Source organism: Ictidomys tridecemlineatus, chromosome 3, assembly GCF_052094955.1.
Source record: "Ictidomys tridecemlineatus isolate mIctTri1 chromosome 3, mIctTri1.hap1, whole genome shotgun sequence".
NCBI lineage: Eukaryota > Metazoa > Chordata > Mammalia > Rodentia > Sciuridae > Ictidomys > Ictidomys tridecemlineatus.
Genome location: NC_135479.1, coordinates 208,440,512 through 208,465,529, shown reverse-complemented (window position 1 = coordinate 208,465,529; position 25,018 = coordinate 208,440,512). Strand labels below are relative to the sequence as shown.

The 25,018-nt window shown below is 43.9% G+C and overlaps 2 protein-coding genes and 1 long non-coding RNA gene across 3 annotated transcripts; all 3 read right to left on the bottom strand.

Moving 5' to 3' along the window:
• Positions 1-6,066: 6,066 nt before the first annotated feature.
• LOC101954908 (carbonyl reductase [NADPH] 1) lies at positions 6,067-9,449 on the bottom strand. Its single transcript, XM_005323498.5, has 3 exons — positions 9,044-9,449; positions 8,243-8,350; positions 6,067-6,790 (listed from the first exon to the last, which is right to left on the bottom strand). The coding sequence occupies exons 1-3, from the start codon at positions 9,330-9,332 to the stop codon at positions 6,354-6,356; spliced, it is 834 nt and encodes a 277-aa protein (XP_005323555.2). The 5' UTR covers positions 9,333-9,449; the 3' UTR covers positions 6,067-6,353.
• A 1,524-nt stretch (positions 9,450-10,973) lies between these two features.
• On the bottom strand, positions 10,974-17,127 carry LOC144376481 (uncharacterized). Its single transcript, XR_013437010.1, has 2 exons — positions 14,949-17,127; positions 10,974-13,752 (listed from the first exon to the last, which is right to left on the bottom strand). It is a non-coding gene; the product is annotated as an uncharacterized LOC144376481 (long non-coding RNA).
• A 3,832-nt stretch (positions 17,128-20,959) lies between these two features.
• On the bottom strand, positions 20,960-24,334 carry Cbr1 (carbonyl reductase 1). The gene is made up of 3 exons (XM_078044604.1): positions 23,925-24,334; positions 23,129-23,236; positions 20,960-21,689 (listed from the first exon to the last, which is right to left on the bottom strand). The coding sequence occupies exons 1-3, from the start codon at positions 24,211-24,213 to the stop codon at positions 21,253-21,255; spliced, it is 834 nt and encodes a 277-aa protein (XP_077900730.1). The 5' UTR covers positions 24,214-24,334; the 3' UTR covers positions 20,960-21,252.
• Positions 24,335-25,018: the final 684 nt, after the last annotated feature.

Here is a 25,018-nt window from a genome sequence, read left to right as displayed (position 1 = left end):
GCATCCTGTTCCTGTTCTTCTTAAGAGGTGCCGTTTTTAGCACAGTTACCCAATGGGTAATGTAGTAGTTGTTATATTCGTAACCCACACATCACAGAGGGAAATACAAGTGGAAATCTGATAATGTGTTGCCCAGCTCTGAGCCCTCCAAAATTAGTGATTTTTACTTCAATTAAGAGCAAGTGAAAGTGGAGAATTTATTTAGGTTTTCCTTGTTAACAATTGTAGCATTATTCATAATAACCCCAAATTAGGACAAATGTCCACCAAATGGTAGCTAAAACATTGTGATATATCCATACACTGAGATATTTAGCAATATAAAGTAGTACTATTGGATGCTAAAATAAGCTAGGTTTTTGTGGGGAAGTTAGGGATTAGGGATTTAACCTAGGGCTCTTGAGCAGGCTCAGTTTGAGATCTTCCACTGAGCTGTAGGCCAGGGCCAATGTAGTGTGTTAATCACGTTTTAATTTTTCTGTATTTTAAGATGTTTTGCCACCTTGGGGGCTTGGTTAGGTGTCGCGACCCCTCGCCAGCAAGGGAAACACGACACAGGATTCTTCTTTCAGCAGTTTACTCAGGACCTTTGAATCATGATGAGAAAACAGGAACAAGAGAGCAAGCGGTCAGTCTGCCCTAGCTTAAGTACCCAGCCCCGCCAATGAACTAGCACCACATGGAAAAGTCTAATAGGTACAGCGCAGCGGAAGCAGGCCAGAGCCCAGCCCCACAGCCTTACAAGGAGTTGTTTACTTCTAACAACTCTAACCGCAGAGACCAGCGCCATATTCAGGGTGCGGTCCCTGGCTCCCAACAGTTAGGCAGGCCTTCGTAGAGTTTGCTAATTCCTAGAGATTGCAAATATATTTCCATGAGCTCATCTTTGATGTTTTAACCAATCCAGAGCTCATACCCCTATATATCTTCCTTAACATACTCTCACACACTAAGTGAGTGTTCTGCCCTCAGTCACCCCAGAGCCAGGTACTGGACAACTTGATAATCCTCTGTATCTCACAGCTCACTGAAACTGTTCAAAGCATCAAATCAAATCAAATCAAAGCATCAAAACTTGCATACCTGCCTCACACATTCCTTTCAGCAGAACTCACAACAAAGGCTCTGGGCCATATTTTCCTCTTTGAGGCTCCAGAATGACCCTGATACTTCCCTCCCCATGAGGGTGTGTCCTTTCTTCTTGGGAATGTTAAATAATAAACTCTTAAAATTGTCTTTATTTCTGTCACTACTATACCTGGTTAGAAACATTTTAATACATGTGGGATAACTTAGGAAAAAATTGTTATGTAAAAGAAGCCAGACACAAGAATCACTTAATATATGATGATTTCATTTACATAAATAGGCAAATCTATAGAGACAGAAATAGATGTGTGGTCTCCCTAGGGGGTGGGATGGGGTGGGGGGGATAAGGGAGTTGGAGTGATTGCGAATGGGTATGGGGTATGTTTGTTTGTTTGGGGGGATGAAAATTTCCTAAAATTAGATTATGATGGTAGTTCTGATGATACTAAAAATTTTGAATTTTATAAAGGGCAGATTGTATATAGCCTATGAACTATATTGGCTGTACTTTTGTGAATGAAAAATAAATACGTGTTCTTGCTACTTCTTCCCTTCCAGCTTTGGAAACTGTTTTTGACTATTCTTTTAATTGCTATGTAGTTGTTTGCATAACATTAATAAAAATGGTGCATTTGTAATGGGATATACTTGGAATTTTGTTTTGGCTTCGTAGCCTTGAAAGACTTTTGAAAAAAAAACCAAATCTGCGATTCCTTCAGAAGTTCCAGCAAAGAAAATTTAAAGAGGGCTGGGGATGTGGCTCAAGCGGTAGCGCGCTCGCCTGGCATGCATGTGGCCCGGGTTCGATCCTCAGCACCACACACAAAAGATGTTGTGTCCGCCGAGAACTAAAAAATAAATATTAAAAATTCTCTCTCTCTCTCCTCTCTTACTGTCTCTTAAAAAAAAAAAAAAAGAAAATTTAACGATCAAATGTGGTAGTTACACCTCTATTCTTGCTGCATTATGGAAGGAATAAGGACATGTTTAATGAAACCGTATTTATTTTGCAAGCAACTTAGCCTGGAGGATGTTTAGAGAAAGGCTACCTGTCATAGACCCTAGCTCTGCTCATTGTGTTTGAGTCTGTTATCTGCCTGTTGACTGGACTGGGTCCTGAATTCTTGGGGTTCATCCGATACAGATTTCTCCCACAGAGTCCCTAAGAAGAAGAGCTTCCCTGTCACAGAAGGCCAAGGAGCTGAGGCTGGCCAATGCAACATGGAGCACAGGGGCACGTCTCACGGTGGGTGTGCGAACCACACAGAGAGCTCCACAAAAACCCTGATGCCACCTTGAGCAGAGTCACTGGACTGCAGACCCCGCTGGAGGCTGACTCCCTGAGGCTGTGTACAGCTCTCCCCAAGACGGCCAGAGAAGACTCCCCTTTGTGAGCCTCTTCATCTCTCCTTGCTTATGCCTACGTCTTTCGCTTGGCAGGAAGATGCTGTCATTAGCTTTTCACTTCAGTGGCTTCTTCGGGTCACTTGACAGAGGGGACCTGGGGATGTCAAAAAAGCTTGACATGATGTAAGTGATCTGTTAGTCCAGCTGGTGGCTAGCTTTCACGACAGCCCTTCTGCCACTGTGTTCCAGTGGTGAAGAGGACCCTTCCATAGACAGCCTCCTAGACGGGTTTGTTCTCTCTCCTTGTTTTAAAGGAACCCAGTGATAGGATCCCAGATAACAGAATTGCTACTTACTGGCCGAGAAGGGAGGAGCCTGGGTAGGTGCTGGGACTCCTTGTGGCACATGGAATAATACCTCTGGGTATTGTGTAGCCTCAGGTGCCAGAAGTTGTTGAGCCAGTGACTTGGTTGAAATGCCTTGACCCTCATTGGGCTCATTCTTTGATTTTGCTCAGGGAGACCCTGGCTAATGGCTGGATTTTAAACTCATGGTATGATCCTCTGATAGTCACAGTTGTCTGCCTGGTACACTGTGTCCTCTGAAAAAGTATGAAATATCCACATGGAGCCATGTCCTGACGGGAAGTTGATTTTCTTCAGCGAGAATCATGGAAGCTCTCCAAACCTGTGATCACGAGGACATCAGTGACTTGTTGGGACTGGAAATGCCAAATGATCAGACCAGAATGGAGTTGCTCCACCTCAATTTGTGTGCTTGAAGCAAAAGAAGCTCCTCTGTGCCTGAACCAGAGTAAGAAAACTGGCTTTGAGTGTAGCCTCCCCGTTCTGTGGTTCTACACAATGCGGAGATATGATCCATGTATATGTAATACGTCAAAGTACAGTCTCCTGTCGTGTATATCTTAAAAGAACAAAAAGAGAAAAGAGTTTGAAAAGACCAATTTCACTCTCCTCAATGCTTTTATTCTTATAAAACCACCCTGCCTTGCTCAGCTCATGGGATCCCTCATTCTTTTTTATGGCATGAAGTGCTGCCTTATTCTATAATCGGAAACAAAAGACAACTAAGGTCTTGTGGGGCTGGGTTGTGGCTCAGAGGTAGAGTACTCACCTACCATGTGTGAGGTACTGGGTTTGTACCACAGTGCCACATATAAATCCTCAGTCCACATGTAGATGAAAATAAAGATATTGTGTCCACCTTTAGCTAAAAAACAAATATTTAAAAAATGTCTTGTAATTTTGTGTGTTTACAGGTAGGACTAACTCCCAGAAAGCTCCCATGAGGGAGGGAATGTTTATGTACCTCTATTACTTTGGGAGACCTGAGAAAAGAAGAGTTATATTGCAGAAAGGGAAACTATGCACAGGGGATTGAGTCAGCACTGGCTAGCAGCTTCAGAGGTCCAGTGGGGTTTGTGATTGTAAATGTCAAGAGCGCCCAGTCAGCCCCTGTGATTCCCTCCTCCCCAGTGTCTTGCTGCCAGTCAGGCTGGGTGTGGTGCTTCCTTTGGAGGGTTGGTGTTTTCTGGGCTTATCAAGAGTGTAGGATAAGGAGGGAAGAGTTGGAGCCCCAGGCGCCCTCTGCCCGCTCTGAGATATGGGGCATGTTAGTAACTGTCTGCAGTGGGGGTGTGTGTGCTGCCAGCGTTGTCTAGCAGATATAATCAGCTTCCTCTCCAGGGTGCCAACCCCAGTTTGGTCTCCTTTTGCAGTTCATCTCAACTTCCCTTATTCCACTTAAATCTGAGCCCCTTTAGCTTTTCAGGTGAGCTGGTTGTAACACCTGCCTGATCCTTCATATCCTATATTCAATATGAGACTCAGTTTCTCTTTCTCTTCTGATTTTCTTTTTCTTTTTCCCTGTGAATGGGTCTTACGAGCTCCCATGTGGTCTTGAACTCTTAGATTCCAGCTTTGAACCTGCACAAGCATCCTAAGCAGCGGCACAACAGGTGTGCACCACCGCACACTCCTCTCAGAAATGCTATTTTTCTATCTAATTTTACATTTTCTGAAAATTTTATTTTAGCAGTGTGTACCTTACTCTTCAGGTTGAAAAACAGATCTTAGCAGTAGGATAGAATGTCCTTTCCCACACCGCAGAGCTACCCAGGCACCTGAATATGGGATGATGATTTCTTTAGAGCTCTTGAAGAAGCTGGATGTCATTAAGGTGTTAAGGAGACTTATCTTTGCATTTCAATGTACATTTCTAAGCCAGCACTTGAATCACTATAGTCTTGACCTAGACATTGTGTATGTGTTGCTGTCTGCTTACAAAAACAAAATAACTAGGAGGAAATGAACAACCCTGTTGAGGGTTCAAACCTGGAAACCAACCCTTCCTCTTATTTTTTTAGTATTTTTTTTTTAGTTGTTGATGGACACAATATCTTTATTTTATTTGCTTATTTTTATGTGGTGCTGGGGGCAGAACCCAGGGCCTTAAGCATGGGAGGTAAGCGCTCTATCACTGAGCTACAAGCCCAGCCCTCAAATCTCCCTTTTAAAAGAAGAGCTGGTTCTCAGGGGTGCTCCCTCTTCAGGTCCCCAGGCATGGCAGCCCCTGGGGCAGAGTGAGAAGTCCTGAGAGTAGAGGCGTGGACAGCATGGAGCCAGGCTGTGGGAGGAAAGGGACAGTGGACACTTCCTGATGCCCTCTGGAGTCAGCTGGGCAATGGGCAGTGAACAAGGGCTCCTTTCTGCCACCAGGGGTGACATTGCTCTGATCCCAGGTGTGACAAAAGCTCATGCCTTGTGGTACATGTGCCAGGCACCGTTTTCAACACTTACACTGACGTGTCATCCCATGAGAGGTTGACAGTTAAAGAAACCCAGACACAGCAAGGTGTGGCCACTCTGCTTGAGCCACTGCTAAGTAAGGTGCCAGGTCCTGGGCTTCCCTTTTCCATTTACAATTTTTATTTATTGTCGAGGTACTGAACTGTGGACCTGAACCCATGACTTCACCCATGCTAGGCCAGTGTTCTACCACCGAGCCACACCCTCCCCCTCCCCAAGTTTTCCAAGCTCACAATAAACAAAAAAGTGGAAAAATGGTAATCAATGTCTATATATACATCTATGGTCTGCAATTCCAAACATCCTGTTATGCTCTTCTACTTCTTTGTATCTTGGAACACATGGGAGTGTTACAGTTGTGGGATACTTCATTCCTACTTCAGAACACTCACATCCAGGTGACTCTATAATACTTCTCTCAGCTCAGTCATAAGTGACCATGCACTCAGCACCCACTCACTCTTCTCAAGCTGCTGGTGGTTTTCACACAATGACCAAGGCTTTGGGAAGCCACCAGGGCAGCTGCCTTTGCCTTGGTGGTAGTGTGTTTTCCTGGTGGAGGGGAAAGCCATAGTCCAGGGGCCACATCCAACTCTGATGCTTGTTTTTCTAAGTGTGTCTGCTCTCCTGTTGGACGAGTAGTTGCAACTGACTGCAGAGCCCACAGAGTAAGGTGTTTAAGGCCTGGCTCCTTCTAGGTCTGACCACGCCTGAGTTCCACTCTCCCTCCCCTTGACCTAGCTTTTACAGTGACCAAGCTCCTGGCATGGAGTTTGCTTCATCATGAAAACAGTCTGCAGAGTGGACATTTATCAAGAATCCTTTATTCACCTTCTCATTTGCATTAGTTATTTTCAGGAATTTCACTTTTCTCTCCCTGTGTTGAAGAAAAGACCTTAGGGAATTAGTGGTGCCTGAGTGATTTCCCTGCTCCACCTGTGACATGTGACACCTAAGCACTTGATAAGGATGCCTTGTGGGATTTTTTTTTTTTTTTTGTCTAAGGATAGTTTTGAAAGCATAAATGTCCTTTGGGTCACCTCAGTGCAGGATACCAAGTGGGGACCATGGTGGAGGTGTGAGTTCAGCTCACCACTCACTAACTTGTTTATCCTGAACAAACTGCCCATGAGGCCCCTCTGCCTCTGGGGGCAAAAGGGCCAAGTACACGGGAGTCTCGGCTCCTTCTTCCGGACTCTTGGTGGCCGAGGGTCCTGTCATGTCGGTTCTCACCCACCCTGGGCAGCAGGCATTCAGCAGGATCTTGTCTCCTCTCCGCTGCTCACTGAGTTTCCAGGCATAGATTCTGGACAGGACTGTGACGCCAATCTTGGACACTCCATAGGCAGAATTGGGCCAGCCTTCTTTTTCGTGCACTCCATTCTTTGTGTCTTCTACAAACTTGTTCATGAGCCCCACCAGCTCCTCCTCTGTGATGGTCTCACTTCGAAACTTCTGCTGCAGCTCTGGGCTGCAGCGTTTAAGGTAGACCAGACTCAGCACGCTGGAGACATTTACCACTCTGCCTAAAATACATTCCAAACCATCATACATTCATCTCTATGAACATGTAACATAAAATCTACACGAGAACAGTGAAGACCAAATTTACTGAGATGTTAGAGCAGAAAATTGTCATTTGAAAGAGCGCTACCAGTATGAGCTTTAGGAGAAACAGACATGGACCCTTGGGTGGCTGCATAATGAACTTCCATAAAGAACCTCCTGGGATCACAGGGTGCCTGTGAGCACAGAAGTTGCAAGGAAGCTGTACACTCAAGTGACAACTCTAAGCCACACATCTCGTTGTTGTGAAGGCGGCTGGCTGCTGGTGTATCCTTAATGAGAGGTGGGTCTCCCTGAGTGGAGGAGTGCTAGGGCAGTTTTCAGTGGAAGACTAGGAGCGTCTGAGGTGTGCACAGCATAAAACACTTTGATGGGGAGATGAAATGAGCCAGGAGGGAGACAGGGGCAGATCATGGAGTCACTGTGAACCATGCTGAGGGCCTGGATGTCTCCTGAAGGAGTCTGGGAGTGCCTGGCACAGCTTCAGCTGAAGCAGACACTGTGCAGAGCCCTGGGAAAGGGCATGACTCAAGAAGGGAGGCCTCTCAGGAGGGTTTGCAGGTGTGTGCATGGTCAGCTCAGGGCCCCTTTAGGGCTGGGATGAGGGATTTGGGTGACTCTCAGTGGGCACAACCTTTTTAATTTTAATTTTTTTTTCATTTCAGCAATTGAACCTAAAGGTGCTTAACTGAGCCACATCCCCATCTAGTTCTTTGAAATTTGAGGCAGGTTCTTCCTATATTGCTTAGAGCCTTGGTAATTTTCTGAGGTGGGCCTTGAACTTGCCATCCTCTTGCCTCAGCTTCCTGAGTTGGTGGGATTGCAGGGGTGTGCCATGATGCCCAGCTCAGTGGGCACAATCTTAGTACATGGGCATTGCTGATGTGGGAGCAGAGCCTCGTGACCACCAGGGTGGCCATGATGGTGGGAGGCCAGGAAGATTTAGAAGAAGGATGGACATCCTCTGAAAGTGTCAGTTTAGACTGGGGGTTATCAGGAGTTATGGAGGATCAGGAACATCCATATGTGTGAGCTGGTCTGGGAGTTTTGGGTAGGTGACAGGTTTAGTGGGGCTGTGTCTAGTGAGGTGGTCCTAGTCCACCTGGAGATTAATGAGTCTGAATAAGGGTGAACAGAATGGAATCCTAGGGCCTTTGTCAGTAGGATGGAAAGAAGAAATAAAGAGCTGCTCTGAGGAGACCTTTGAACAGACACTTGAGGATACCAAAGAGCCAGGTGTGGGAAGAACAGTGCACAGAGCAGCAAGCCACTGGAAGAAGTGGGTTGGGGAAGTAGAGCTGCTCCTGGCAGGTGGAGGCCCAGCAAGGCAGGGGCACAGCTGCAGCAGGAGAGGCCAGGGGCAAGGAGATGAGACTGCAGGAGGGCAGGGCCAGATCACCCACCCCACTCACCTTGTGGTTTTATGAGAGGGAGTAGCTCTGTGCAGACATCCCGGGTACCAAAAAAGTTTGTTTTCATTGTGAGTTCTGCTTGAACATGAAAGGGTGTTGGATCAGCCGCTTTTAAGAAAAAAGAGAAAACAGTAAACAGTTGCCATGGGGTACAATTTCTCAGAAATAAAATAGTGCACAGGATATCTCTCCAAGTAAAGTCTTGTGCCTAGTGCAGGGTTGTTCACACTTGAGATCTCCTGGGAAATGGGTATAGCTGTTGGGGAAGGAGTGGGAAGTGTTGCAGAGTGATAGTGACCAAAGTATATTGTTATATTTTCTTCTATATGAACACGTAGCATGAAATCCCATCATCATGTACAGCTGTAATGCAGCAGTAAAAAAAAAATGTGGAAATCGAAAAAACGTCAACCTCCTGGTTTCATAACATTCTTTGTTTTTGTAGAATGGCAGTATTGGGGTAGTCTGAGTCATGGGTACTGTCTATTTGCTATGTTGGTGTAATCAATTTTTTGCAATTATTTATTTCAAAACTAGTCAAAAGTCTACTCAACTACTTCAATGTACACTTTTGTAAAGAAAACCTAGAAAGATCCGAATGAATCCCAGTCACCCAAACCAATGTCCCTTTGGCTTGCACCTTCCAGGTCTCTGCTTTCCCTATGGCTTCAGTCTGCGCTGTTCTGTTTCTTTCTAGGGAGACTTTCTGGATCCCACAAAGCAGAGGGCACCTGCCCCAGAGCTACTTGCAGAAGGTGGTCCCCCAGGGCTACAAGCTTTGCACCCTGACTGACAGCTTACTCTTAAAGGCGATGCCTGCGTTGTTGACCAGCACATCTAGTCCCCTGTACTCCTTTCGCAGGAAGTCACGCAGGTCGCGGATGCTCTGCTGGTCATCGATGTCCAGGTGGTGAAAGAGCGGGCTCAGGCCCTCTGCCTGCAGCTGCTGCACTGCTACCTGGCCCCGCGCCTCGCTGCGCGCGGTGAGCACCACGTCCCCTGAGAACAGGCGACAGAGGTCGCGCACGATGGCAAAGCCAATGCCCTTGTTGCCTCCAGTTACCAGCGCCACGCGGCGACAGGACGACATAGCTGATGGGCAGCGTGGAACACCTGTGCGGAGAGTGGAGTTCAGAACCCCTGCACCGCTGGAGCGCAAAAGTGGAGCACCCGCAGGTTGCTGGCCCGGGACCGCCCGCCCACCACGCAGGCGCAGCCCCGCCCTGTGCAGGGCGTGGCTCGCCTGAAGCTGTCTGGAGTTGCTTGGAGTTGCCCAGAGTTGCCTGGAGTCCCCTGGGTGGGGTGTCAAAGACTGCGAGCTGGAGATTATAAAGTTGTGCTTCGCAATTTAATCTTTGCAAAACTCGCTTCCTGGTTTTATTGGTGTGTACTTAATGAATTGTTCAACTGTTGTTTCCTTTCACAGTTAGAGGAATAAACAGTGAAATCGAGTAGCTTTTTGTAGAGGAACATGAGGAATTTTTGGGGGGAGTCAGAGTGAACCTGGAGGTTGGCTGGGGCAGATCACCGGCATCCCTTGGAACCACGCTGAGGGCTTGGACTTTCTGCTGAAGGATTTTTGGAGCGGTTTGCCAAGCAGACTGTGTGCAGAGCCCTGGAAAAGGACAGGATTCAAGAAGAAAGGCCAGTGGGAGCTGGTGGGTGCTGGCAGGTGCCTACCTGGTAGAGAAGAACCATTGGGATTGGTCATGTGACTACATCTGGACTGACTCGCAGGGCTGGTCTTCTAAGGTTTGCTTTCTGTACCCCCAAGTATCCAGTTATTCACAATTGTGCTTGAAAGACATGTGGCTTGTGTATGAACTTCCCCTCCCTTTATTTCTGCAATTGAAGTCTTTTAAACTAGAGTTGTGGAATGAACTGAAAGAACAGTCCAGGGCATCAAATTTCTGTTCATTTCACCCTAAGTATATAAAAGCAAAGCTACTCGCCTGTCCTTTTTGAGAATGGAGAAGTATTTACTAAATCAGCTGTTACTTCACTTTGTATTTGCAAAAATACCATCCTACCTGGCTCTGAGAGCTGCAGTGTACAGGTGTCTGGGCACATCACAGCCCTTTACACACACACACACACACACACACACACACACAAATCACATGTCAGGATGTACCTTTCTTTCCCCATTTTAAGATGAAGGAATGGACTTCTGCTGAGAGAGTTTTAAGTTGGTTCAGTGATTCGAATGAATTTTCCTCATCCCTTGGAACTTACAACTAGGGAAGAGGGGACTAGATCAAATTTCATTTCTCTCCTGTCCCATAGGTAACACTATCTGCAGTTGCTATTCAAATCTAAATTCAAATTGATGTACAATTAATACAAATTACAATTAATACAATTAATGTTTTAGGCTGGGGTTGTGGCTCAGGGGTAGAGCACTCGCCTACCATGTGTGAGGCACTGGGTTCAATCCTCAGCACCACATAAAAATAAAATAAAAATATTGTGTCCATCTATAACTGAAAAATCAATATTAAAAAAATTCTTTTTTTTTTTTTTTTTTTTTTAAGCTGGGTGCCTGGCCTGTAAACCCAGTGGCTCGGCATGCTGAGACAGGAAGATCATGAGTTTGAACCCAACATCAGCAAAAATCGAGGTGCTAAGCAACTCAGTGAGACCCTGTCTCTAAATAAAATACAAAACAGGGCTAGGGATATGGCTCAGTGGTAAAGTGCCCCTGAATTCAATCCCCGATACAAAAAAAAAAAAAAGTAAAATTTTTTTAATTAGTTGCTCATGACAATACAATGATCTTGACATATCATACATTTGATTCAAATGGGGTATGAATTCTCATTTTTTCCACACGTACAGATTGCAGGATCGCATTGGTTATACATCCACGTACACACATACAGCAATACTAGTGTCTACTGTATTCTGCACTACATTTGAAATGCTGAAGATTCACACATCAGTGACCCCAATATTGAGCAGTGCAACTATAAGATATTTTCATCATTGCAAGAGTGTCTTGTGCACAAAGTTGCTTTACAGAGATTCTAATTATGTTGCCATTTCAAGGTGAGTTTCCTGGCAGTTGATTTTCAAAAAGTTGAAGAACCTTGCTTTTTTCAATAGAATTTTTTATTGAGGTAATAGTAAATTCACAAGCAGTTTTTAAAAAAACAAGAGAGATCTTACGGGTCCCCCAGTTTCCCTCAGTCTCAAACTCTAGTATGATATCACATATATATTGACATGAAAAGGATGTACAAGTCATTTTTGGAGTTCTTCTGTTTGTGTCCTTACTCATTGGTGTACAGTTACTTCTCTATGATTTCTTCACATGTGCAGATTGTATAGGGGTCCTGCCCAAGACACAGCTTTTCCAGGAGCAGAAGGGCGTCTGTTGTTGCTGTTGTGTAACCAAACTTTCTGCTGTTGCTCCCAAACCCAGTCTATCCCCTGTCAATCAGGCATCTGCTCCCCTTTTCTCCAGGTTGTTGTTGGAAACTTGTTACACAGACAAAGCCTAGGAAATGTAACCCTCTGGGTTGCCTTTTTCACTTGGCTAATGAAGTGGCTTTGTGTGTTCTCCCTCACCAGAGTGTAGGTTGGTCTGTGGTTGGGTGGCCTCTCCTCTCCTGCTTTCTTCTTAGGTGTGGTGAGCCAGTGCAGGAGGACGTGGGTTAAGGATGTGAGTTGAGTTAGATTGGGTAGGAGGGCCACTTGCTGATGGCTGGTGGTATAGATGCTTGGAACATGAGAGTGCCTGCTGATTAAAAAGGCAGTGCCTGAGAGAGGGCCCTGGATCACGATTTTCAGGCTTCACTTATGAAGAAAGATTATTTTTATTACCAATAAAAATTGCTATTGGTTACTGAAAACTTATGTTCTGCCTGCACTAATATTGTATATAATAACTCACTTAATTCTCAACAATATAAACCAACAATAGTTTGATGATTTTGTATCCTATATAACCGAGGGACACAGAGGTCAAATCTCTTACTCAAAATCTTTTAATTGGGGTAGGGGTTGTGGCTCAGCAGTAGAGCGCTCGCCTCACATGTGCTGAGACCCTGGGTTTGATCCTCAGCACCACAAAAAAATAAATAAGTGAAATAAAGGTATTGTGTCCAACTACAACTAAAAACAAATAAATATTAAAAAGAAATCTTTTAAGTGGCAGAACAAATATTCAAATCCAAGTATTCTGGGTCCTGGACCTAAACTCTTAACAACTCAGCATTCTTCCTCTCAACAATTAAAATTCCTTCACAGTGGTCTTGCCTGTATTTTTAAGCATAAACATGTGTGTCCTAAGACATTCTGACCTCATTAAAGGCAACAGTGCCATGGAATAGGAGTTCTTGGTTCACCTTTAAAAGCAAAGACAGGGGCTCACCCAGTGTTTTCAAGTACTGCTACAAAAAAGTGAGAGTAATATGATCTTGTTTATTTTAACAAAAGACAATGCTTCACAATAGAAATAATCACTGCCTTACCCATTAGTCGGCATCACCAATACCACACCTTTAGCCATAACCTGTGACTTAGCTAAGAGTTCAGAGACAGTGTCTTTATCTTCTACATTTTCTTCAATAGCTCAGGCTAACCTTCTCCACAATATGCATGTTATAAATTTTTCATTCTCTTCCCCATGGCAATGCAACTTCAAAGGATATTTTAAAAGGAGTACATTTTCACCATTTTGATGGTCAGAACTTCCAAAACTCAAGAAGAGGAATGTATTACAAAATCTTCTAAGTAGATTACTGGCCACTGTTGATCACCCTAGGGACTAGGAGAAGAGTTTAGGAATAGAGAGAGGCAAATATTGCCTCAAATTTAAAAGGGGTACAAGTGATTCATAACAGAGACCACAATACTTAATATCAAGTCCCTTAAAATCTAGAGCAAATTAATGAACAGCGTAAAACCTGGAACTCTTGACACACACACCCCCTTCCCACTCTACATTTTAGTCTCCATGCAAAATATCCCTGATTGCTTCTATAATTACCTATGACTCTGCCAGAATAATCACCTTCACAAATGTCTTCAAACTGATAAACTCCATTTTGTCAATATCCATAACTAGAAATAGTGTTCCAAATAATAGGAGAGTACAGAATCATTCCAAATCATTTTGGTATCAATACATATCTATCATCAAAAGCCTTTCTTGTAGCAAGGCTTTCACACAGCACATTAGAACTCCTCCATGCCAGTCATTCCATCAACCACATAGATCACAAAAAGGAGAAGACATTGACTCAAGTGGCAAATGTGGGATATTCACTTACTTCCTCTCCTTCTCCATATTCTTAGAAATGGTAGAAGAGAAGGTTTTGAAAATACAGAAGCCATAAAACTATGTCACACAAAGAATAGTGCAGCCCCTGACCCGCTCGTGTGAATTTCCAGGGACACCAAGTAAAACACAGACACACACTTTACCTTTAAACAAGCTGCAGGTCGGCTTCTCTTTTCTGGGCCTCAGGCTCCCCAAATGGGAGAACAGGGAAAGTGACGAGAGGCTGGCGAGAGACAGCGAGCACACTCAGAAGTGGGCTTCTATTGGGAGGACCCTTGTTCTTAGAAAGTTCCATCCAAAAAAGGCCAGAAGGGGCAGGGTTACAAGGGACAGGTGAGAGCAATTCAACCCAAGGGGCATCACCTACATCTGAAGACCCGCCCTCAGCTTCCTGAACTGGGACAATGCCCAGATCACTAGGAAATGTGGTGATGATGGTCAAAGCCTCTCCTTCAGGATTCAGAGTGGCTCCCCACAGAGTAGCACCCAATATTAACTGGAAATTTTGAGACGGAAAGCAAAAAGACATAAACTGGTAAATCAAGTTGTCAGAGCAGAGTGCAGGCGAAATGCACAATGATGTCTGCTGTAGGGCATGCCACACAGTGCCCCAGCTCTGAGGCAATGCTCCAAAAAGCAAGGGGTGCATGGACAGAAACCACAGGGGATTCACTTAGTCACTGTGTTTGAAGTAGCCACTTCTAGCTCCTCCCTCCTTCCCCCTCTTGAACTAAGTGGGGACCAACAGCAACACAGTGAACAGGCTAACTTGAGAGGCTGGGATACTTGGGCCTAAAAGGCATCATTCCACCTGAAGATACCGCAGAAAGTGGTCAGATGCTCATTGTGCCCATCTTCCTTTCCTGGGCACACAGAAGACTACATTTGCCAGTTACCTTGCAGTTCTGAGATCAGGTACTAGCTTCTAGCCAATGTTTAGCAAGGAAATGTACCCCTTCCAGGCCTGGTCGTAAGTGTCCCATACAATCCTCCTCTTCTTTCCTCTCTAAAAATAAAAGATCCAACTACTATCTATAAGGAGTCCTTGGATGGGGACAATGTCCCAAAATGGAAGGAGAAAAAAAATAGGGGCCTTTGAGAAAGAAAAAATAAATAAATCTTTATTGAACTACTAAGATTCTTGGGTTATTTATTACAGTTGACATGAGTTATACAATTAATACCATGGCCAAGGATGACCCAAGAGAATATGACCACACAAGAAAATATCTTCCCAGCATCTCCAATCATCCCAGTCAAGGTACTGAAAGGAAATGGATGGCCAGCCCAAAGATCTAGCTAAAGAAAAATTCATAAATGACTATCTTAAGAGGTCAAAATAGGACTGAGAGAAGTTCTCAGACATTAAGCACAGTGGAAAACAACAACCCCAGCTCTGAAGTGGGAGAGGATAGTTACCTGAAACCAGGGAGAGCAGAAGCCACTATAGAGAGTACTCGCATTCTGACAACAGGAATTCTGACAAAAGACTGAAAAACACCACCACTGCAGAACCAGAGTCAGAGGAAGGTGAGAGAGATGGGATCCACACTCTAACCTTTCCTTCTGTCCTCTGCACTCAGCTGGATTCACCCTTTGGCAGCTGGCCACAGAACCCAGCAATGCAGGGATCTGCCTCTTGGGCCTAGAGCAAGGTAAGTTAGGATGCAGCATGGATCTGGAAGAGAAACTAAGAAAAGCTGCAACCTCCTTCCAAAAGTTCAGCATGCCCAACCCCAGTCTCAAGACGAAAGCAAGCAACTGTGATCAGAACTGGCACCCACAGAGGCAAATAAGACTCACAAAACAAAATGAGCAGACAACAGAGAATCAAAGATTGAAGGAAAGAGAGGCACAAAAGCCACTGCAAAAAAGAAATGGTATCAAAGGAACCACAACTCCCAGAGCCAACAGGATTAACGTAAGTGATGTATGTATTTTGGAAATAGAGAGCAGCTATCGCATCCATAAATTAGGAATCAGCTATGATATAGGAAAGGTTGATCTTAGAATTTTTTAAAACTGATTCAGATAATAGAACACCTGTTAGATGAATAGAATTGCAAAAAGTTCACAAATAGTAATTTATTGATCTGGAAAATTGAGCCAATAGATTATTTAAGATTATGCCACCAAAAGGAAAAAAATTAAAGACCTTTTATTAAAAAAAAAAAGCACAACTACTATAAAGGTAAAATTTCCAAGCTGATTCTAAGTCGCAGAGCCTGAGTTAAAGTGTAAAAGACCAGGCATCCTAAAGTTTCCAAAGTGCAGAGATTGGGTTAAAAAGTAAAAGACTAGGTATTGTTAGAGTCCCTCTGCTACCCCCAAAACCTGTAATCCCTGCAGCTGTTAGGACAATACTGGAACTGCCCAGTAAATATTTCCACTGACTTTCTGGTTGTTTAATAGCTAAGGGTTCTGAGTTGCTTGGCACGTAGGCATTGCAGGACCTAAACCAATCAGTTTGAATGTGTACCCCACTTAGGAGCACCAATCACTCCTGCCCTGATTGTTCCCACCAATGTATGCGCTAATCCTGACTCAGGGTTGTTGTTCAATTTTCCCGCGCCTCATGATGATTTGTTCTGAAGTATGCAAAGCCCCCCACCCTCTCCAAAAAGTGTACTTAAGCTCCGCTTGAACTCTGCTCTGGGCTCTGGGCTGCTCTCCCTTCTTAAGTGAGCACAGAGTCCCAGCGCGCTGGAATGGATCCCCAATAAATATCCCCTTTTGCCAATTGCATGGAGTCAGTCTCTTGGGTGGTCTCTCCCTCCGACGTTTCGCCAGACCCTTACACTACCAATATCCATCTAACAAAAATTCTAGACAAGAGAAAAGTTTAGACATGGCAAAGAACAATAATTAGAAAACAAAAGAAAATTTTCCAGGACCAAAGTAAAATATGACTTTTAAAAGTCTATCACTTGAAAAAGATCTGCCGTCTGTCATACTGTTGTAAAATTGGAAAGTTCACAGATCAAGAGAAAATCCTAACTGCTGCATGAAAGGACAAACAGACTACCTAAAATAAATAAATTAAAAATCTAGCCAGCATCAAATTTCTTCTTGACAATACTTGATGCTAAGGGACAATAGCGTAATACCTTAAATCTTCTGAGAAGGAAATACTTGAATGGAGAATCTGAATCCTGTCCAAATTAGCACTCAAAAGGAAAAACAAATTAAGGCATTTTCAGATGTTGAAAGAATCTGAATGCTAACCCTTCCCACATAGACCTTCTCCAATAGATTAAACAAGCACAAAGAGAAAAAATTCAAAACAGGGCACATGAGAGACCCAGGAATCAAAAGTATACAGAGAAACCAATGGAACATAATGTGGAAATATATTTAAAGTCTTTTAACAACATTCTGCAACTTAAATCCCAGGAGATCTCCACATGGGAGATGTTAGGGTTGGAAGGATAATGGAAATGAAGCAAAAACATGGTAAGCTTCTGGTTTTGTTTGGGGCATGAAGTCAAAATGCTTGATTTTAAATAGTAACTAACAACCTAACAACGAGAAAAAAATGTTCTAGATATGGAATTTTAAATAAATGAAAAGAACACTACATAAAAATGAATTTGACCATCTCAACAAATGAGTGATTTTTAGATTATAATAATAATTATTATTATATTAAGAAATTAGATATGAAATTATATAGCCTATAGGGAAACTTGCAGAAAAGATCATGTTTAATAGTAAAAGATTAGACAGTTAAGGTTAGGAACAAGACAACCACACTGGCTATCACAATTACCATCTACCACTGTTCTATATATTCTATCTAAAAAGACAAAAAAGAGAAATAAAGAAGAAATATAAATGAAAACAATAAAGTTTCAAATCTCTCTACTTATGATATTAAAAATAATAAGTTCAGATACAAAGTCAACAGCTTTCTGACCACTAATAGCAAACTGAATACCTCTCATATTATATTCTAATACTTTTATAGTTTTATTTTCTATTATTTAGTTTTTTATTTATATGGTATAATTCTTAAGATATAAGAAGGATTCTAAGATTTTAGGAATATAATTAATCATAAATAGATAATAGTAGACCTTGTAATAAGTCTAATAAAAATGTGTGTAAACTAATTTTTTTTTAAACACACACACATACACACACACACGAATGTTTTTATTCCCTGGGTACATATTGAAATCACTACAAAACTAATTAAATCAAAGTCTCCCAAGAGGAGTCTATGTGTTTAATATGTACAACTAGGATTAAAATTCTATTATAAAATATAATCCTGTTGTTTTTAATGATGCAAATAAAACCTTTTTGGATGGGAAAATTAAAAATCATAGATTAAAAGTTCTTCCCAAATTATTCTATAAATTCAATGCAATCTGAATTAACACCCGAAAAAAATTTTTTTTTGGAGCCAGAAAGTTAACTTTTAACTTCCACATCAGTGAGAAAGAATATGTCAAACAATCAAATATTTTTAAAAAATTAAAGAGAACTCCCATTGAGTATCAAAATGCTTCAAATCTGCATTAATGAAAGAGTATGCTGTTAGAACAGAACAGACAAGTCAACAAAAGTAAACAGTTTACAAACACTCTTATATACATATTTCATTTGTGTAGAGCTTCTATTCATTGGGAAAAGGATATGGATCATATCACTAAACAAATGGTATTCAAAAATTAAATATTTATTAAGAGAAACTAAGATACACTTCCCTCCCTCATAGCATACTCTAAGACAAATACTGGATAGATTAAAGAACTAATCATTTAAAAATGTAAACATTAGGAAGAAATCCAGAAAGCCTATAATCTATGGATGAGATGTTCCAAACTAAGTCAAAACCAGCAAAAACTGAGAAATATATTCTCATGAAAATTAATCCCTTTAATGGATTCATTAAAAAGTTTCTTCTCAGCAAAAGAAATAATCTGTGAGGTGAATAGAGAGCCTACATCTTAGGAGCAAATCTCTACCCCTCACACATCAGATAGAGCACTAATCTCTAGGGTATATAAAGAACTCAAAAAGCTAAACACCAAAAAAACAAATAACCTAATCAATAAATGGGCCAAGGACCTGAAGAAACACTTCTCAGAAGATGATATACAATCAATCAACCAATATATGAAAAAATATTCATCATCAATAGCAATTAGAGAAATGCAAATCAAAACTACTCTAAGATTTCACCTTACTCCAGTCAGAAAGGCAGCTATAAAGAATACAAACAATAGTAAGTTTTGGTGAGGATGTGGGGGGAAAGGTACACTGATACACTGCTGGTGGAACTGCAAATTGGTGCAGCCAATATGGAAAGCAGTATGGAGATTCCTTGGAAAATTGGGAATGGAATCACCATTTGACTCAGCTATCCCACTCCTCGGTCTATACCCAAAGGACTTAAAAACAGCACACTACAGGGACACAGCCACATCAATGTTTATAGCAGCACAATTCACAATAGCTAAACTGTGGAACCAACCTAGATTCCCTTCAGTAGATGAATGGATTAAAAATGTGGCATATATAAACAACTGAATATTACTTGGCATTAAGAATAAAATCATGGCATTTGCATGGAGTTGGAGAAGATAATGCTAAGTTAGCCAATCCCAAAAAAACAAATGCCAAATGTTTTCTCTGATATAAGGTAACTGACTCATAGTGGGGTAGGGAGGGGGAGCATGGGAGAAATTGATAATTCTAGATAGGGCAGAGGGGAAGGGAGGGGGCAGGGGGTTAGCAAGGATGGTGGAATGTGATAGATATTATTATCCAAAGTACATGTATGAAGACACAAATTGGTGTGAACATACTTTATTTACCACCAGAGATATGAAAAATTGAGCTCGATATGTGTAACAAGAAATATAATGCATTCTGCTATCATTTATTTTAAAATAAACAAATAAACAAAAGAAGCCAGATACAGAATCACCTATTATATGATTTCATTTACATAAATGTTAAGAACAGGCAAATATTTAGAGATAGAAATAGATGTGAGATCTCCCCAGTGGGGAGAGGAATAAGGGGAACTGGGAGTGATTGCTGATGGGTATAGGGTTTGTTTGTTTGGGGGGGATGAATATTTCCTAAAATTAGATTATGATGGTAGTTCTGATTATACTAAAGTTTTTTGAATTTTATAAAGGGCGGATTGTATATAGCATGTGAACTATGTTGGCTGTACTTTGGTGAATGAAAACTAAATACGTTTTCTTGCTACCTCTTCCCTCCCAGCTTTGGAAACTGTTTGTGACTCTTCTTTAAATTCAAATGTAGCTGTTTGCATAACATCTACTACTGAGCTACAAGCCCAGCCCCCAAACCTCCCTTTTAAAAGAAGAGCTGGTTCTCAGGGGTGCTCCCTCTTCAGGTCCCCAGGCATGGCAGCCCCTGGGGCAGAGTGAGAAGTCCTGAGAGTTGAGGTGTGGACTACCACACCCAGCCTGAGTAGCAGCAAGACACTGGGGAGGAGGGAATCACAGGGGCTGACTGCGCGCTCAGTCACAAACCCAATCACAAACCCAACTGGACCTCCGAAGCTGCAAGCCAGTGCTGACTCAATCCCCTGTGCATAGTTTCCCTTTCTGCAATATTACTCTTTCAACACTTACACTGACCTGTCATCCCATGAGAGGTTGACAGTTAAAGAAACCCAGACACAGCAAGGTGTGGCCACTCTGCTTGAGCCACTGCTAAGTAAGGTGCCAGGTCCTGGGCTTTCCTTTTCCATTTCTAATTTTTATTTATTGTCGTGGTACTGAACTGTGGACCTGAACCCATGACTTCACCCATGCTAGGCCAGTTTTCTACCACCGAGCCACACCCTCCCCCTCCCCAAGTTTTCCAAGCTCACAATAAACAAAAAAGTGGAAAAATGGTATCAATGTGTACATATACATCTATGGTCTGCAATTCCAAACATCTTGTTATGCTCTTCTACTTCTTTGTATCTTGGAACACATGGGAGTGTTACAGTTGTGGGATACTTCATTCCTACTTAGGAACACTCACATCCAGGCGTCTCTATAATATTTCTCTCAGCTCAGTCATAAGTGACCATGCACTCAGCACCCACTCACTCTTCTCAAGCTGCTGGTTGTTTTCACACAATGACCAAGGCTTTGGGAAGACACCAGGGGAGCTGCCTTTGCCTTGGTGGTAGTGTGTTTTCCTGGGGGAGGAGGAAGCTATAGTCCAGGGGCCACATCCAACTCTGATGCTTGTTTTTCTAAGTGTGTCTGCTCTCCTGTTGGACGAGTAGTTGCAACTGACTGCAGAGCCCACAGAGCAAGGTGTTTAAGGCCTGGCTCCTTCTACGTCTGACCACGCCTGAGTTCCACTCTCCCTCCCCTTGACCTAGCTTTTACAGTGACCAAGCTCCTGGCATGGAGTTTGCTTCATCATGAAAACAGTCTGCAGAGTGGACATTTATCAAGAATCCTTTATTTACCTTCTCATTTGCATTAGTTATTTTCAGCAATTTCACTTTTCTCTCCCTGTGTCAGAATCAGAAAAGACCTCAGGGAATTAGTGGTGCCTGAGTGATTTCCCTGCTCCACCTGTGACATGTGACCCCTAAGCACTTGATAAGGATGCCTTGTGAGATTTTTTTTTTTTTTTTTGGTCTAAGGATAGTTTTGAAAGCATAAATGTCCTTTGGGTCACCTCAGTGCAGGATACCAAGTGGGGACCATGGTGGAGGTGTGAGTTGAGGTCACCACTCACTAACTTGTTTATCCTGAACAAACTGCCCATGAGGCCCCTCTGCCTCTGGGGGCAAAAGGGCCAAGTACACGGGGGTCTCGGCTCCTTCTTCTGGACTCTTGGTGGCCGAGGGTCCTGCCATGTCGGTTCTCACCCACCCTGGGCAGCAGGCATTCAGCAGGATCTTGTCTCCTCTCCGCTGCTCACTGAGTTTCCAGGCATAGATTCTGGACAGGACTGTGACGCCAATCTTGGACACTCCATAGGCAGAATTGGGCCAGCCTTCTTTTTCGTGCACTCCATTCTTTGTGTCTTCTACAAACTTGTTCATGAGCCCCACCAGCTCCTCCTCTGTGATGGTCTCACTTCGAAACTTCTGCTGCAGCTCTGGGCTGCAGCGTTTAAGGCTGGCCAGACTCACCATGCTGGAGACATTCACCACTCTCCCTAAAATACATTCCAAACCATCATACATTCATCTGTATGAACATGTAACATAAAATCTACATAAGAACAGTGAAGACCAATTATACTGAGATGTTAGAGCATAAAATTGTCATTTGAAAGAGCGCTACCAGTATAAGCTTTAGGAGAAAGAGACATGGACTGTTGGGTGGTTGCATAACGAACTTCCATAATGAATATTCTGGAATCACAGGGTGCCTGTGAGCACAGAAGTTGCAAGGAAGTTGTACACTCAAGTGACAACTCTAAGCCACACATCTCGTTGTTGTGAAGGCGGCTGGCTGCTGGTGTATCCTTAATGAGAGGTGGGTCTCCCTGAGTGGAGGAGTGCTAGGGCAGTTTTCAGTGGAAGACTAGGAGTGTCTGAGGCCTGCACAGCATGAAACATTTTGATGGGGACATGAAATGAGCCAGGAGGGGGACAGAGGCAGATCACGGCGTCACTGTGAACCATGCTGAGGGCCTGGATGTCTCCTGAAGGAGTCTGGGAGTGCCTGGCACAGCTTCAGCAGAAGCAGACACTGTGCAGAGCCCTGGGAAAGGGCATGACTCAAGAAGGGAGGCCTCTCAGGAGGGTTTGCAGGTGTGTGCATGGTCAGCTCAGGGCCCGGTTAGGGCTGGGATGAGGGATTTGGGTGACTCTCAGTGGGCACAACCTTTTACTTTAAATTTTTTTATACCATGGATTTATTCTAGAAAGTGCTTAAACACTGAGCCACGTAACTAGCTCTGTTCTTTGAAATTTGAGGCAGGTTCTTCCTATATTGCTTAGAGCCTTGGTAATTTTCTGAGGTGGGCCTTGAACTTGCAATCCTCTTGCCTCAGCTTCCTGAGTTGGTGGGATTGCAGGGGTGTCCCATGATGCCCAGCTCAGTGGGCACAATCTTAGCACATGGGCATTGCTGATGTGGGGGCAGAGCCTCGTGACCACCAGGGTGGCCATGATGGTGGGTGGCTAGGAAGATTTAGAGGAAGGATGGACATCCTCTGAAAGTGTCAGTTTAGATTGGGGGTTATCAGGAGTTATGGAGGATCAGGAACATCCATATGTGTGAGTTGGTCTGGGAGTTTTGGGTAGGTGACAGGTTTAGTCAGGCTGTGTCTTGAGAGGTGGTCCTAGTCCATTAGTCTGAATGAGGGTGAACAGAACGGGATCTAGAGCCTTTGTCAGTAGGAGGGAAAGAAGAAATAAAGAGCTGCTCTGAGGAGACCTTTGAACAGACACTTGAGGATACCAAAGAGCCAGGTGTGGCAAGAACAGTGCACAGAGCAGCAAGCCACTGGAGAAGGGGGTTGGGGAAGTAGAGCTGCTCCTGGCAGGTGGAGGCCCAGCAAGGCAGGGGCACAGCTGCAGCAGGAGAGGCCAGGGGCAAGGAGATGAGACTGCAGGAGGGCAGGGCCAGATCACCCACCGCACTCACCTTGTGGTTTTATGAGAGGGAGTAGCTCTGTGCAGACATCCCGGGTACCAAAAAAGTTTGTTTTCATTGTGACTTCTGCTTGAATATGAAAGGGTGTCGTATCAGCCACTTTTAAGAAAAAAAGAGAAAACAATAAACAGTTGCCATGGTGTACAATTTCTCAGAAATAAAAGAGTGCACAGGATATCTGGCACCCTGCAAGTAAAGTCTTTTGTGTAGCGCAGGGTTGTTGAGATCTCCTGGGAACCGGGTATAGCAGTTGGGGAAGGAGTGGGAAGTGTTTCAGATAGTGACCACATTATATTGTTCTATATGAACATGTAGCATGAAATCCCATCATCATGTACAGCTCTAATGCAGCAATAAAAAAAAAAATGTTGAAAGCGGAAAAAAGTCAACCTTCTGGTTTCATAACATTCTTTGTTTTTCTAGAATGGCAGTATTGGGGTAGTCTGAGTCATGGGTAATGTCTATTTACTATATTAGTGTAATTAATTTTTTGCAATTATTTATTTCAAAACTAGTCAAAAGTCTACTCAACTGGTTTAATGTAAATTTTTTTTTTTTGTAAAGAAAACCTGGAAAGGTCCCAATGAGTCCCAGCTGCCCAAACACAATGTCCCTTTGGCTTGCAAGTTCTCGGTCTCTGCTTTCCCTATGGCTTCAGTCTGTGCTGTTCTGTTTCTTTCTAGGGAGACTTTCTAGATCCCACAAAGCAGAGGGCACCCGCCCCTGAGCCGCTTGCAGAAGGTGGTTCCCCAGGGCTACAAGCTTTGCACCCCGACCCACCGCTTACTCTTAAAGGCGATGCCTGCGTTGTTGACCAGCACATCTAGTCCCCCGTACTCCTTGCGCAGGAAGTCACGCAGGTCGCGGATGCTCTGCAGGTCGTCGATGTCCAGCTGGTGGAAGAGCGGGCTCAGGCCCTCTGCCTGCAGCTTCTGCACCGCTGCCCGGCCCCGCGCCTCGCTGCGCGCGGTGAGCAACACGTCCCCCGAGAACTGGCGACAGAGGTCGCGCACGATGGCAAAGCCAATGCCCTTGTTGCCTCCAGTGACGAGAGCCACGCGGCGACAGGACGACATGGCTGGTGGGCTGCGTGGAACACCTGCGCGGAGAGCAGACTTAGAACCTCTGCACCGCTGGAGCGCAAAAGTGGAGCACCCGCAGGTTGCTGGCCCGGGACCGCCCGCCCACCACGCAGGCGCAGGCGCAGCCCCGCCCCACGCAAGGCGTAGCTCGCCTGGAGTCCCCTGGAGTCGCCTTAGGAGGTCAAAGACTGGGAGGTGGAGATTAAAGTTGTGCTTCACAATTTAATCTTTGCAAAACTCGCCTCCTGGTTTTTTGTTTCCTTTCGCAGTTAGAGGAATAAACAGTGAAACCTAGTAGCTTTTTGTAGAGGAACATGAGGAATGTTTGGGGGGAGTCAGAGTGAACCTGGAGGTTGGCTGGGGCAGATCACTGGCATCCCTTGGAACCACGCTGAGGGCTTGGACTTTCTGCTGAAGGATTTTTGGAGCGGTTTGCCAAGCAGACTGTGTGCAGAGCCCTGGAAAAGGACAGGATTCAAGAAGAAAGGCCAGTGGGAGCTGGTGGGTGCTGGCAGGTGCCTACCTGGTAGAGAAGAACCATTGGGATTGGTCATGTGACTACATCTGGACTGACTCGCAGGGCTGGTCTTCTAAAGTTTGCTTTCTGTACCCCCAAGTATCCAGTTATTCACAATTGTGCTTGAAAGACATGTGGCTTGTGTATGAACTTCCCCTCCCTTTATTTCTGCAATTGAAGTCTTTCAAACTAGAGTTGTGGAATGAACTGAAAGAACAGTCCAGGGCATCAAATTTCTGTTCATTTCACCCTAAGTCTATAAAAGCAAAGCTACTCGCCTGT

Excerpts from the sequence above, each read along its gene's own strand:
- LOC101954908 (XM_005323498.5), bottom strand. The coding sequence starts at position 9,332 with ATGTCGTCCTGTCGCCGCGTGGCGCTGGTAACTGGAGGCAACAAGGGC. Across the intron at positions 8,351-9,043 it reads CGCAGGCATCGCCTTTAAGA|CGGCTGATCCAACACCCTTT; the intron begins GTAAGCTGTCAG and ends TTTTCTTAAAAG. Across the intron at positions 6,791-8,242 it reads CCCTCTCATAAAACCACAAG|GCAGAGTGGTAAATGTCTCC; the intron begins GTGAGTGGGGTG and ends AATGTATTTTAG.
- Cbr1 (XM_078044604.1), bottom strand. The coding sequence starts at position 24,213 with ATGTCGTCCTGTCGCCGCGTGGCTCTCGTCACTGGAGGCAACAAGGGC. Across the intron at positions 23,237-23,924 it reads CGCAGGCATCGCCTTTAAGA|TGGCTGATACGACACCCTTT; the intron begins GTAAGCGGTGGG and ends TTTTCTTAAAAG. Across the intron at positions 21,690-23,128 it reads CCCTCTCATAAAACCACAAG|GGAGAGTGGTGAATGTCTCC; the intron begins GTGAGTGCGGTG and ends AATGTATTTTAG.